Consider the following 15143-nt stretch of genomic DNA (forward strand, 5'->3'; position numbering starts at 1 on the left):
ATCTGCAGTTAGTTTTCACTCTGAGCTCTAAATCATTAGTGTGTGTGTGTGTGTGTGTGTGTGTGATTCTCATGTAAAGGATAAACTTTTACTATTTTAAATGTCAGACATGATGTTGGGATGCAGCGTTGCCACGAGAAGTCAGACTGAGTCAGTTTCTCTGTGCTGTATATCTATATTACATCTTTTTTTTAATGGAAGAATTAACTTGGTTTACGCTCCGGATGCACTGAAATATCACTGAGAAACATTTAAAGCCCCCGCTGTGTAATTTTGGTACTTTTCTGGCGGCATCTGGTGGTAAAGTTGCAAACTGCAACCAACTGAGCAACTGACGGGGGACACTATGGCGGCGCACCGCTAATTCCATTTCCGGTGTCCGGCAGCCGCTGAAAACTCAATTCAAATGCGACGCATTCTGAACCGTTTTGTCTAACAACCGTATTCAACACCACGCAGCAAACATGGAGACTCACACGGAGGTGGGGTCCACCTCATGTCACTATATTTAACTCATTCAGAGTTGATTATACATACATGAACACATAGTTATGGACAATATATTCAATTTCTGTGAATAAGTTCTTCTAAATATTACACACTGTAGCTTTAATTTAAACATCCCTGGTTAACAGTGGGGCTTCAATGCGGTGTACTTTCTTTTCTCCGTACTTACAGTATTTACTTCTTAATTAGTTTTTGTGAGGCACCGAAGCAAAAGTCCTCCCATGTGGAAACACGATTCTGAAAATGATCTCACCTCGAGGGCCCATTTAGCTGTTTGGACATTTTCAGTCATATCGTTGTCAGGGAAACTTTTCTCATCCACGTTGTGTCCATATATTCTAAATATATATTATATATAAACACACTTCAAGCAGCAGGTTTCCTGGGTTCAGAGCAGCTTTGCTTCTGGATCAGACCTGGAGACACAACATTCCTCCTGCAGGTCAGAACAGGCTTCAGAAAACCCGTCGTCTCAGTTCATGAATCTGCAGCTCGAAATGTGCAGACTCGCAAAACCTCACACAGATTTCTGCTCAATGAGAGAGAGAGAGAGAGAGATTCACATTAATAAGACAAGAGAGTGAGAAAGTAACATGGATACAAGGGTGTGGGCGCACACACACAACTCTGTGAAATAGTAGTTTGTTTACAGTTGATTAAATATTCATGTTGAATTAAAAGCGAGTCTGCCAAGAGTCACTTCATTTCCTGTGTGTGTGTGTGTGTGTATGTATGTGTCGTGGAAAAGGCAGACATGCACAGTAAAAAGCACACACACACACACACACTCTCACACACACACACACACACACACACACACACACACACACACACACACACACACACACACACACACACACACACACACACACACACACACACACACACACACACACACACACACACACACACACACACACACACACACACACACACACACACCTACCCACCTACCTACCTACCTACCTGCTGGATTCCCCTGCCGATCAGGTGATCGTGTTACTGTATTCAGCTCTTTCCTCCGGTTGCCCTTGACAACGCTGAGGAGGAAGGGCGAAAAAATGGAGAGGAGGAACAGAGACGAAGACGACCAAGGCCAAGGGATATGAATATATGAATGGAGGAGGCTTCGTAAAAAAATTTTTTTGAAATCACATGCAGGGGCTGCAGCTGTTATAGTTTTACCAAAAAATAAAAATCATGAGCTTCAATGTGCTAAAAACATCACATTAACGTGAATATTTTTTCATTATCCTCCTAGGTTCGAGACGAAACAAGCGATGATTTAGTGTTTTTGTTATTATTCCATCTCCAAAGGCTGATAACTGGCAATTTTCTCCAAATGTGGGAGGGGAAAGGCAATGAAGCAGAAATAATAATGACACACACACATCTCTCTCTCTCTCTCTCTCTCTCTCTCTCTCTCTCTCTCTCTCTCTCTCTCTCTCTCTCTCTCTCTCTCTCTCTCTCTCTCTCTCTCTCTCTCTCTCTCTCTCTCTCTCTCTCTCTCTCTCTCTCTCTCTCTCTCTCTCTCTCTCTCTCTCTCTCTCTCTCTCTCTCTCTCTCTCTCTCTGGCACTATAAGTGTAGTTTTATCGAGCGCCTGCTCGCTCTCCCGGGAAGCAGCTCGCAGGTCGTCAGATTCCCCCTCCTCCTCGTCCAGGCGGCGCTCAGCGGGAGCAGCAATCAGAGCTGAGCAGTGACAGAAGCCGACAACAGAGAGATAATTAACAGTTCTGTGTTTCGTATCAAACTGAGGGTAAATTACTGCACCGACATTTACTATTATTACTATGCAGATGGGAACAATTCTGCGCCGCGTCCTGCGCTAAATGGTTCTCCAGCGGAGTTCCCCTCACGTCCCTGTATTTACCTCCTCCGTGAGGTGGTGGGATCTGCCTCCTTTTGTTTTCAGACACTTTGTTATCGCCGCTGTTTGCAGTTTAGTCCCACGTCTTTTTGTTGCATTCATGTTTTATTTTTCCTTATAAAATGAATCTGACTACGACCAAGCGTCCTCATGTTGGTCTTTAAATGAGCCGTTTTGGGGAAATACAGTTGTTTTTTTTACCGAGAGTGAGACGGAAAGATCGACGTCGCTCTCATGTTTGTACCACAACAGTAAAGTAGCGGGGGTCGGACAGCTGCTGTATACAGATGTACAGTGATGAGACCACGTCCGTGGAACCAGGTGAGATTTCCACGTTCTCACCGCCCACCAGCGAACTGCAGCCACACACACACACACACACACACACACACACACACACACACACACACACACACACACACACACACACACACACACACACACACACACACACACACACACACACACACACACACACACACACACACACACACACACACACACACACACACAGCTTTTAATTTTGAAAAGAAAAAGTTCTCAATTAATATTCTGGTGATTTCACTCCCAAACAGTCACATACATATGGGGCTGCAACTAACAGTTATTGTCATTATCGATCAATCTGTCGACTATTTTCTCAATTAATCGATTAGTAGTTGATTGTGTTTCCCAAAACCCCCAAGATGATGTTTTGTGTCGTCCACACACCAAAGATATTCAGTTCACTGTCACAGAAGAGCAAAGAAACCAGAAAATATTAATATTTAATTAGCTGAAATCAGAGAATTTTGACAATTTTCCCCCATAAAAACTACTTGAACCGATAAATCGATTATCAAAATAGTAGTTGATACTAATCAAAATAAATATTTTCTTCACACTGACATCTGTCATGCCAGTGATGTTGGGATCCTTATAATATAATATGTAAATTTGACCAAATGCCATCTAAGAAATAATGTTAATACCAGACAAGGTTCATGTTTTATATTTGAGGATGTGAAAACACTCCAAGCTTCAGGAGGATTTTGTTTCCTTCATCGTTCCGGAGCTGCTCCTCCTCCGCCTTGTGAAGGTTAACAGACTCGGCAAAGCACCAATATGCTTTTAAAAGGTCGTCAGAGGTCGCTAATGGGTCGGGGGGAACGTCGTTTCAATTGAACCGCGATCGACCCGTGGCTCATTGATCTGCTAATTGGAGGGACACGAGGGAGGGTAATCGAAAAGATAAACGGCGTTGCAGTTAATCCCACATCTCCGCTAATCTGGGATCGAGCTGGTCACACACTCAGGCCACCCGATACAGTTGTGGTGCTTTACTGTACATACAGTAGTCAATGTATATGCTCCATGTGTTACTCTGCTGCCACCTAGTGGTTCAGTCCACCAGCCCCAAAAAAATAAAACCTTGAAAATGATCCTGCAGAAGGAAATAAAAAATGAAAGAAAGAGGAGGAAGAGATAATGATAGAGGAAGAAGACTATGGCAGAAAGAAATGTAGGGTGGTGAGACAGGTCAGAGAGAGAGACAGACAGAGAGAGAGAGAGAGAGTGAGAGAGACAGCTCAGAAAGAGAGATGGAGATGGTGAGACAAGTCAGAGAAAATGAGAGAGAGAGAGTGAGGATGAGGATTATTTTGACATGGAGATTATTTTTAGTGATATATTTTCCTGCAAAGACACTAAACCTGATTAAACATAAGAAAACTCAGTCTAAAGGTTTTTCTTTCAAAACTCAACAATAGTAAATTATTCTAATATCTCAATGATGTAAAATAAAGTTTTTTTCTTCCCCCTCATAAATAATTAATTTAATCAATTTGAGGTGGAAAATCCAGAAATTTTCTTGTTTTTTGTGGAAGAAAAAAACAAAACATCTGAAGTTATCTCCACTGTTAAAGGTTCAAGCTTAACAGTTCCACATTTGGACAAATGCTAAATGTTTGAATTTCCATTTTTCGGGGAGCATTTTAGGACTCGTCTCCCATAAAGACTAATAATAAGATTATAATATTATAATAATAAGACTGAAAAAAGGAAGGGAAAGCATGAATGATCAATCCTACTTTATAAAAAAACAGACGGATGTACAGTAAACAGAGAGACAGAAATCTATTGAAGCTATAGATATATATCACTGTACATGGATCAGGAACATTTGAGTCATCATCTGCCGTTTGAAGTTGACCTTACGTTGCAGATCGACAAACTGTAACAGCTGCGACGGAATATTACGGGTGAGCGCGGCAGAGAAAAATGAATAAAAGTCAATCACGCGAGAGGCGCCAGCAGCAGCAGCAGACATAAGGCTGCAGAGATGATTGGTCCACAAACAAAGAGGCCATTGTGCGTTTGATTGGCTCGACTCGTCACCGTCCTGGTTTCCATGAGAACACACAGAGAGATAACACAACACGTCCGTGAGCGTTTACAACCAGGCTGCACACGCTCACGCTCAAACATCGAGCTGCTGATGAGCGTGTAGAGAAACACGCATCGCCCATCACCGTCTGTATCTGTCCGTCACGGCGACGTCATGAAGCAGTGACACTACTGTAGCTACTGTACGCAGATGACACCCGACTCGCAGTTTGATGAAGCCCGGGTGACAGCGGCGATCTCTGCATGTCTGACTGACATGTCTCACTGGACGTCGACGCATTTAAAGCTGCAGCGTGCAATATTTAGACAAACTTGCTCACAGAAATTGAATATATTGCCCATAACTATGTGTTCACATGTATAATCAGCGATGTTTTTCCAATAACTTTGAATGAATTAAATGTCGTTACATGAGGTGGACCCGACCTCCGTGTGAGTCTCCATGTTTGCTGCGTCGTGTTGAATACGGTTGTTGCACAAAACGGTCCAGAATACGTTGCGTTGAATTTTCAGATGCTGTCGGAAACTGGAAATGGAATCGGCGGTGCGCCACCATAAAGTGTCCCCCTGTCGGGTGCTCAAGTCGGTTGCGGTTTGCAACTTTACCACCAGATGTCGCCAGAAAATGAATTTTAAAGTAACAAAGAAAAGTAATGAAACGACAAAAGTAATGGAAAAAAATACCCACGATCTGCCCCTTTACCTGCCAAAATTTTACGGGTTCTTTCTTTGCCCATGTTCCTTCTTTTTTATACAAAGTGTCGTAGAAATCCTGTTATTCCGTAATCCTGCTGGCAGACAAACAAACGGACAGGGTGAAAACATAACCGCCTACATTTTTATATTAACAGCTAGTGATTAAAGGGTAATGAGAAAGGAAACACGCATATCGACATGTCTGTTTTGTGACACACGCACGCTCACACACACAGTATGGTTCCTTGTCGCATCTCGAGTGGTGACAAAACACCACTGCAGCTCTCTGCAGGACACACACACACACACACACACACACACACACACACACACACACACACACACACACACACACACACACACACACACACACACACACACACACACACACACACACACACACACACACACACACACACACACACACACACACACACACAAACAACTCGTCTCCACAGGAACTGACTAGAATAGTTGTACCTCAAGGCAAGAAGACGTACGTGTGTGTGTGTGTGTGTGTGTGTGTGTGTGTGTGTGTGTGACAGTATGTCACTGAGCTTTGGATGAGTTCCTTTATTTCTGCTCACTGACCCCTCTCTGACCTCACACTCTGAAATCCCTCAACAACCACGCGCCATGAAGTGCGTGTGTGTGCCAGCGGTCTTCGCTGACACGTGGATTCAGTCACACACACACACACACTCTCACTCTCTCTCTCTCTCTCGTCCACCTCAGTGAAAACACACATTTAGATTTTGTTTCCCGACGTCGTTCCCCGGAGCGTCGCTGTGACATCAGACGTTGATGAATGTCGACGATATCGGAAAATATCAATTAGCTGATTAATTGATTGTCTAATAAAAAAAACAATCGCAACCATTTGATGATTGAGCGTCTTACTTGTGAGTATTTAGTGATTTTCATTGGCTGATGTGATCAATGAATGGAACAATCGATGACTGAGTTTCGCACCGCTGATTGGACGAGACGAGTTAAAGACCAAACAACTGAATTCTTTTCTTGACTCATGATGAAAATAATCATTGATCGCAGCCCTAGTTTCATCAAAATCACACGTATATTGCCATGACAACCGTACGCAAATACATATTTATATATAGTTCTGTTCGTGTTCTTTTCATGAATCAGTCGGGGTTTCTATATGAAACGTGAGCAGTTTATAAAGTTAAAGTTAATAAAGTGCTTTTTTTCATATCGTCAGAAAACTAAAATACATTTTGCAGTCTATATGCGTTAGAATAAATATAAACCACAGCGGCTGTGGCGTCGTTCAACAATTGTTCAGTGTGCGATTTTTGCATCACTAGCGCGATTTTAAACATTTAAACTGGAGCGAAATATCGACGTGACGCAATGTTCGCAAAAGCAAATTATCGTCAAGATCCTCCCAACGTCACAGACGTCCATGTCCGACAGAGAGCGGGCAGATATTGTCGAGCTGTGTTTACTTGCACGAGTAAATATAATTGATAGCGTATTGGACAGGAGGTTAAAGATGTACAACCTACAAGAAATCAGATCTTTTCAGAAATTAAATTAGAACTTTGTTTCAAATCACATTTTCCGTAAATGCTTCTCACTCTGATCGGATTTCAAACGCGGGAAATGATACGTCACTGATCTCTTGCGTTTTGAAAAGAAAAAGAAAACGGATTCTACCCGAGGCCTCGTGTGGTTTCCATCCCCGGCCGTCAGCTCTGGTCTCTGTCAGACGTGGGGGAACGTCGAGGAAAAAAAACCAGACGGTTCCAGAGGTGAGAGGCCGTCTAGGTGTCTGAGATGCCCAGAAAAGAGCTGCGACAGCCGGGCAGCATCTGGTCACTGTGGCCTCTTGGGCTCCGTCCAGAACCTGGAGGGCAAATCGCTGAGATCACGAAACTGTGACTGAGGGAAGTGGACAGGAGCACGTTACACTTCATGCACATCAGAGAGTACGTTATTGATTATAACAACTTCGGTTTTTCCGTACAGTAACATGGAAACCGATTTCATTAATGCTACTAAAATTTGAAAAGACGAATAATTCTTCCTCTCTGGATCATTCCGGTTTCACGGTGTCGATTCCTCCGTCGTCGTTACGGAGCCGCAGTTAAAGACCAGTCTGCTGAAGTCACACACCTGGTGGAGGTAATGGCCGACACTTGCGCACGCACGCACGCACGCACACACACACACACACAGGGGCGACCGGGAACTAATGTACAAAACACAAACACACCACTACTACTAAAACAGTACTACAGTACTACTACTTCTACTACAATACAACAACTACTACAACAACTACAGTACTAGTAGTACAATGCAACTACTACTACTACTACAGTACAACTATTACAGTACAACAACAACTACTACAGTACTAAAGTACTACTACTATGTGATCAGTAGAAATATACTACTGATCAGTAATAATAATTCTTCTTTAAATAAAGTGTTGAACGTGATATTTACAAACCAAACGAGATGCAGATTTTCGCTTCATGTCCCTCATTGGATCATTTGTTCGTGATGGCAGATGGATGCTCTTCTCTATGTTCATCAGCTAATTGCGGCGCGCGTCTGTCTGATGATGTTCGGCGTACACTGCTGGTACATTACAGATCATATTACACGAGATGAGTCTGAGGCCTGAAGGTGAAACCCTTTACGTCTGTGGGTTTTAAAACCTCGACGGCGATGAGGAGTCTTCGCAGAGCTGGCGGGAGGATAATGCAGAATCAGGTTGTTTCATCATTTCGTCACACGCACACATGCACACGCACACACATGCTTCACTTGGACAGCAAACAGTGACATTTTCCGCCTCCATCCACCACGGGGGCTCTCGCCCTCCGCCTCGACCTTTAATCAGAGCAGAGTCACGTCTCCCTCCGGTCGCATCTAACCAGCGTATCCCACGTCCCCGACAGCGCCGCAGGGATCTGGTGCGTCTGCAACGCTGCGTGTCCCGCTGATCCTCCCGCAGAGCTGTGAATAATGTGTCATGAGGATTCACTGTGTGATTGTCTTTTTAAAAACTGTTCTCAGGTGAAGACGACGACGGACCAATGAAAACTCGGCGTTCCGCCCGTGAATGATGCAGGATCCTCTCGACGCACAGACGAGTTTTACTGTAACTCCACCGCTGATGCATCAGCTCAAGTCTGTGAACGTCTCGGAGATTTATATATATAATTACAGATAAGAAAAGAACTACAATGCTTCAGCATTTACTTCAAGGGGTGAAAATTGTTTTTACAGTTTGTCAAAATCTATTAGAATTATAAAGTGTTATTTCATTCATCTTATGAAGCTTCTACGAAAGGAGGAGAGGAAGATTTTCAAAGGGCGTTTTTGTATTTCTGTTCATTTCCTTTCCATTTTCAGACCCCTGTACGTCGACTGACTGTAAATATAAATGGACGTAGTCAAAATGAAGCCAAGCGTCTGAAGCCCGCGACTCCACTGGTTGGTTCTATAGAAGATGGGGAAAAACAAAGCAAAAGAAGCTACAACAAAGACCCGGGAAACAAGGAATCCATTTGTTGCATCGGTCTAAATGTAGAGGAAACATCTCCATAACCTTTTACAGCTGTTCTGGTATTTTTGACAGGAAGTCACTGTCACGGCGTAAGCACAGTACAAACAATGCGCAGCAGCGAATGTCAACATGCGACGCAGCCTCAGTGGGTGGATTTTCCTTTAAGCGTCGCACTGGAGGGAAACCCGCTGGTTGCTTGCTGCTGCAGTGTGTGTGTAGGTGTGTGTGAGTGTTGTGTGGAGGAAGGAGGAGGTGGACTATTAGTCATCCACCATCACTGCGATGTGCACATGGGGATGAAACCTGCAGCAGCAGCAGCAGCAGCAGGTTCCTCTACAGACACGACGTACAGTTTCCCATGTGTCCGTACGTTTTCTGACACGTTTGTCTCCTGTATGATGATGATGATGAGGAGGAGTCAGATTTCATATCAGACAGCAGAGCACCATGACAGGACGTACAGTAGGTGTCACCACCGTGCACCACTGGCCTGGATACGGGGGAGGTTATGCAACGAGGAGCGTTTTTGTCGTTCCGCGACTTTCATGGCGGAGGGGACGAGGCTGAGGAGCCAGTGATGTCATACAGTTTGACTTTGGCAACGCTGTGCAGAAAAGAAAGAGAGAGCAGTGTGTGTGAGTGTGAGAGAGAGAAGACAGTGTGAGAAAGAGAGAGAGAGAGAGAGAGAAAGAGAGACACCAGCCAGCTTTCTGCTACAAAGCATACCAAAACAGCAAAGATGATGTAACAGCTCTCAATTACCCATAGTGCTTTGCTGGAAAGATGAATGAAGCTGGACATGAGGAGGGCGTCAATGAAAACCACGCGAGCGTGCGCACACAGACACACACTCGCATTTCATCTGTATTCTGATAGTGTGGAGTGATTCATACAGAACGACGGAGGCAATATGCTTTAACTGTATTTGTGTGTGTGTGTGTGTGTGTGTGTGTGTGTGTGTGTGTGTGTGGCCACCAAAAGAAACTACAGCTGCGACAGTTAACTGATTAATCGCCAACTATTTTAACAAAAGTCAAATTCACGATCGACATTTTATGAACCAAACAAGTAATGGATCAATCGAGAAAAATAATCCACAGATTAATCGCTAATGAAATGGTGTCACGCATCCATTCAGTGAGTAATAAAGAAAATTTTAAAAAATCAATCTCAAAGAGGAAGCCATTACATTACAATATCTGAGTCAGACGCCGTCGCTACAACACAACACAACAATCAGGCGAGAGGGCGGTGCCAGATTTTCCAGATTTCCCTCGCAGACATTTTCCAGAAACATTTTCCTAGTGAAAGTTTAGGCAGATGTCCAGGAGTAAAAATTGCATTCTCACATACAGTGGCCTTCAGGAAAATGCAGTTAGAAAGAAGCATTACAGCAAAATATGTGATTGATGTCAAACAACCAATAAATTAACCAGTAAGTATTAATGTGACAACAGGAATTCTGGGAAATTTATGATAATGAAAAGAAACGGTGCCATTATAACTGACCGCCAATTTCCCTATATCTTCCATTTTGGTCTATTGAGGTTGAATTTAGTTTTTAAATGTAATCATATAAGAGGTATATGTGGAGTTAATCTGTCATCAGACAACTCGGAATTAACAGAAGCTGATAAAACCTGCAACACACACACAAACACACACACACAAACTTTAAGATCCAGTCAGTACATGTTTGCGTTGAGACACAGATGCTGATGCTGCAGCAGCAGCTCTGCCTTCATGCATGGCGACACATATGGGCCTGTGTGTGTGTGTGTGTGTGTGTGTGTGTGTGTGTGTGTGTGTGTGTGTGATTGAGCAATGCAGTGGAACACCCAGCCACGCTGCGAGGTTGCATAACCACCATGCAGCCATATAGCTGGTGTGGCGGCAGCTACAACACACACACACACACACACACACACACACACACACACACACACACACACACACACACACACACACACACACACACACACACACACACACACACACACACACACACACACACACACACACACACACACACACACACACACACACACACACACACACGATGCTTCTTCTTGACTGTGTGTGTTTGTGTGTGTGTGGTTGAGGTATTTTTTTTCTTTACTTGTACAATATTCAGGGTGGGAGGAAGAGGTGAGTAGGGGGGAGGGGCCAGTCTCACCTGAAATGAATTGTGGGAGATAATAAAGTCACACACAGTAACAAATAATACAAATAACAAATAAAATTGTTCTTTATATAAAGCTACACTAATCATAAATCATGGAGCTGAAGGTGAATTGGTGAATTCCTTCTCCGCACTCCGTGATTCACACACCGGGGCCGTGGTGACGACGGCAACCGGAGGGAGGGGAGACTTCTGACGTCAGACAGGGAAGAAACGACGCGCGCGGCCAATGAGGGGCTGAGGATGTACAGCGTGAGGACGGGGAGCTGCCGACAGACGGCTAATAACCATGCCAACCGAGGGATGTAGTGCGTGCGCGCGCCGCTGACAGAGAGAGAGAGAGAGAGAGAGAGAGAGAGAAAAAAGAGAGGGGAGAGGAGGGGGGAGGGAGACCCGAAGAGAAGAAAATACACCAGAAGATAAATTCACTTATAAAGTGTCTGAGAGCGGACGAAACGGTTTCCTGCAGGAGGGAAGAGGAAGAAGACACGGAGCTGGTAATTCTCTCTCTTCCTCTTCTTCTTTTTGTCTATGGCGTGGTCCCTCCATCCCTCCATCCCCCTACCCCTCCATCACCCCTCTCCCCCTCCTCCCATCCTCGCGCTCTGGGTCAGGCTCTGCACCGCTGCGGCTCAAAGGAACTGATGATTGTTCCCTCTTCTTCTACAACACACACACACACACACACACACACACACACACACACTGAACAGCCGTTTAAGCAGCTCGTGACAGATAGATAATGATTTCTTCTCTTTTTTTCATTTAAAGAAAAAGAAAAGGAGGGTGGGTTTGGGCGCTCGGGGCTGCATGATCATCCCCGGTACCGCAGAGACGGATCCCCGCAGCCGCTGCTGCTGCCGGTGACCTTCCTCCGGCCGTTTGCAGTCATTGACGGCGTGTGCGCGTGTGCGTGCCCAGAAGCGTGAAGAGGGAGATAAAGAATAAGCGGGTGGAGGGAGGGAGAGGAGGAGGTGGGAGGTGTGAGGGGAGTTTTTTGTGTTGTTTTTTTTGTGAATGGAGCTCCGCATCTTGGCACGCGCGCGCCGACTGAGCTAAAATTAGCCCCGTGTCGGATTCTTTCTTTTTCTGTCTGCGTGCGGCTGCAGCGTCATAATGTGGATCCGGATTAACCAACTTGTAAAAATGCACACGCACGCATAGATGTGTCTTTGGGCACGCGCGTGTATACTCGCCACCGGTGAAGAGGACAGCAGCCGTGCCCCAGGACGTCATGCACCATTTTTAGAGATGCTCTAAAAATAGAAATATTCTTTTTCTTGATGATGGTTTTGACCGCGAGGAGCGTGACGCTCTTCTTCTTCTTCTTCTTCTTCTCCTTGTGCGTCTGTCGTTCGTCAGGTAGGACGGTGTCCCATTCCTGCACAGGATTATTTCACCGTGTTGTGTTTTCTGTGTCAGTCTGCGATGCTCTGAAGAAATATTATTATTATGATCATTTATGGAATATACCATGTGTGTTTGTGTCCACGCGTTGGCGTGGTGATGGAGCTGGCGACCTCATGAATTGATGAACGGGTGAATGAGTTAAAAATGTCTCCTTGGCCTCTTTAGCGAAGGGGACAGACGTTCACATCTTCCTCTTCCTTTAGTTTTCCTCTCTGCTCCACTTCGTGCCTCTCATCTTCGTTTTCCAATTTTTCCTCCTCTCAACTTAAAACTTCCTTCTGTTGCCTTTTACTTTGCCATTTGTCTTGTTGTGATTCTTTTTTAAAAACCCGTCGTAGCCACTTTCTCGACTGGACTGACCTTTCTTCTCTTTGTCTTTCTGTTGTTCATCATTCTCCTCGACTGTCTTCACTTGCTCCTCTCTTCCTTTCGTCTTTTGGTCACTTCCTGCTTCCCACCTCCTCTCATTCGTCCCCTGTTCTTTCTCTCTCGTCTCCAGCCATGATTCTCTCTCTGGCCGCAGTGACAGCCATGAGTAGCGGCGGCGGCGGTGGCGGCCTCAACTCGTCCTCGCCCCTCGACCCGTTCGACTCGTCCACCTCCTGGACTCTGGCCGAGGACCCGTCCAACTCCTCCTCTGAGCCCGTATTGCGAACTCTGACCCCCGACCTCCAGCCGGCGAGCACCGCGGTCGGCGTACAGGAAGTCAGCCCCTGGGACGTTGCGCTCTGCGTGACCGGGACGCTCATCTCCTGCGAGAACGCGCTGGTGATCGCCGTGCTCTTCTACACGCCCACGCTCCGGGCACCGATGTTCATCCTGATAGGGTCGCTGGCGGTGGCGGACCTCCTGGCGGGCTTGGGCCTCATCCTGAACTTTGTCTTCACCTACCTGGTAGACAACTCGGTTGAGTTTGTGACGCTGTTGTCAGTGGCGATGCTCATCTCCGCCTTCTCGGCGTCCGTCCTTAACATCCTCGCCATCACGGTGGACCGATACTTGTCCCTCTACAACGCCCTGACCTATCACACGGAGCGGACGGTCACCTTCACCTACATGATGGTGGTTTTCATCTGGGTGTTGAGCCTCACGCTCGGCGTGCTGCCGGCGCTCGGCTGGAACTGCCTGCGGGACGAGTCCACGTGCAGCATCTGTCGGCCCGTCACCAAAATCAACGCAGTGGCGCTCGCCGTCACCTTCCTCCTGGTCTTCGCCCTGATGATGCAGCTCTACCTTCAGATTTGCAAGATTGCCTTTCGCCACGCGCAGCAGATCGCCGTGCAGCACCAGTTCTTGGCCATCTCCACCACCAAGGGCGTCTCCACGCTGTCGGCCATCTTGTGTGCCTTCGGGGCTTGCTGGCTGCCGTTCGCCATGTACTCCATCGTGGCAGACTCCAGCTACCCCATAATATACACCTACGCCACGGTGCTGCCCGCCACCTGCTGCTCCGCGATCAACCCCATCATCTACGCGTTTCGAAACCCCGACATCCAGAAGTCGCTGTGGCTGGCGTGCTGCGGGTGCGTCCCGTCCAACCTCTCCCTCAGACCCAGGACCTCCAGCGACGTGTAGCAGGTGAAGGTCGGTTTCTGTTTGGCACGAAGCTGAGACGCCGAGTCAGGGTTGTGCGAGGGGAAACGAGATCGAGGGGGGAGGAAGGTTGAAGGTTACGGCTGAGGAAAAAAAGATTTCCTCCCCCCCCCCCCTCACATCAGGGCTGATGGCGGTCGCACGTCTGGCCACAGTACAAGTGGCGGTGGCACAAGGAGAAGGAAGCGACAGCGCTCGGTCAGGAAGAAGAGAAGAAGAGCGAGCAGAGATCTCGAGCGTGAAACCAACTGCAAAAGAAGGACTCAGGTTTTTTGTCCTGGTGGCGGCGGCGGGAGCTGCAGCTGCCGAGCAAACTTCTCACAGGGTAGCAAACACGAGAAGGAACTAAAGTTCGTAATCCTCCCCGGCACCGGAGCTCGGGCAAAACACCGCATGGTTATGCAATCTGAGGTGAAGTCGTCTTAAAATACTGTTTGTGTGTGATTTTTTTTTTTTTTTTTTAAATGAAGTGGATTAAAAAAAACTACAATGAGCTAAATGAACGACCTTGAGTATCCTCAGACAGCGGACAGGAAGGAGATATTTCCTCCTGTGAAAAACGTCCACGTTCTCGTTGACCTGATGCAGATTACGTTCATGGTCAGCTTTACGTGTTTATACTGCAACTGGAACGGTTATTAAAGATCATAGTCGTCCGACGGGAAGACGCTGGGGAATAATTCACTTGTCCTGACGCAGATCTGCTAGTCGCGGGGGGGGGGGAAACGCGGAGAGGAGATTTTCCATCTCTGGGCCGGCGTGCGTCGTTGCCCTGTTGTGATGAAATCAGATCTGCTCGCACAAACGGGTTTCTCAGCGAGCCGCTGCCGCCGTGACTGTGAGGCGGAGAGAGAGAGCGAGCTGAATTCAGCACCAAGGACAGCGCCACTGCAGAGCGCCGCTACCCTGGGAACGCTCTGCTGCGAGGGGGGGGGGGAGGAGGAGGAGGGGGAGGAG

General features: G+C 46.5%; 1 protein-coding gene and 1 long non-coding RNA gene across 2 annotated transcripts in view; one reads left to right on the forward strand and one right to left on the reverse strand.

The window, feature by feature from the left end:
- Nucleotides 1–2002: 2002 nt before the first annotated feature.
- The window catches only part of LOC118285707, a 22050-nt gene continuing 8909 nt past the window's right edge, over nt 2003–15143 (reverse strand). Inside the window, exons 3-4 of the long non-coding RNA XR_007031902.1 lie at nt 7138–7327; nt 2003–2198 (exon numbers count right to left, since the gene is read on the reverse strand). This is a non-coding gene — a long non-coding RNA (uncharacterized LOC118285707). The remainder of the gene's footprint in view (nt 2199–7137; nt 7328–15143) is intronic.
- Nucleotides 11302–15098, forward strand: gpr185b (G protein-coupled receptor 185 b). Its single transcript, XM_035607746.2, has 2 exons — nt 11302–11680; nt 13093–15098. Exon 2 carries the CDS (start codon nt 13095–13097, stop codon nt 14166–14168), a length of 1074 nt encoding a protein of 357 aa, XP_035463639.1. The 5' UTR covers nt 11302–11680; nt 13093–13094; the 3' UTR covers nt 14169–15098.

The sequence above is a fragment of the Scophthalmus maximus genome, chromosome 12 (genome assembly GCF_022379125.1).
Source record: "Scophthalmus maximus strain ysfricsl-2021 chromosome 12, ASM2237912v1, whole genome shotgun sequence".
In the NCBI taxonomy this organism is placed as follows: Eukaryota; Metazoa; Chordata; class Actinopteri; order Pleuronectiformes; family Scophthalmidae; genus Scophthalmus; species Scophthalmus maximus.

Coding starts and splice junctions, on each gene's coding strand:
- gpr185b (XM_035607746.2), top strand. CDS start 13,095: ATGATTCTCTCTCTGGCCGCAGTGACAGCCATGAGTAGCGGCGGCGGC.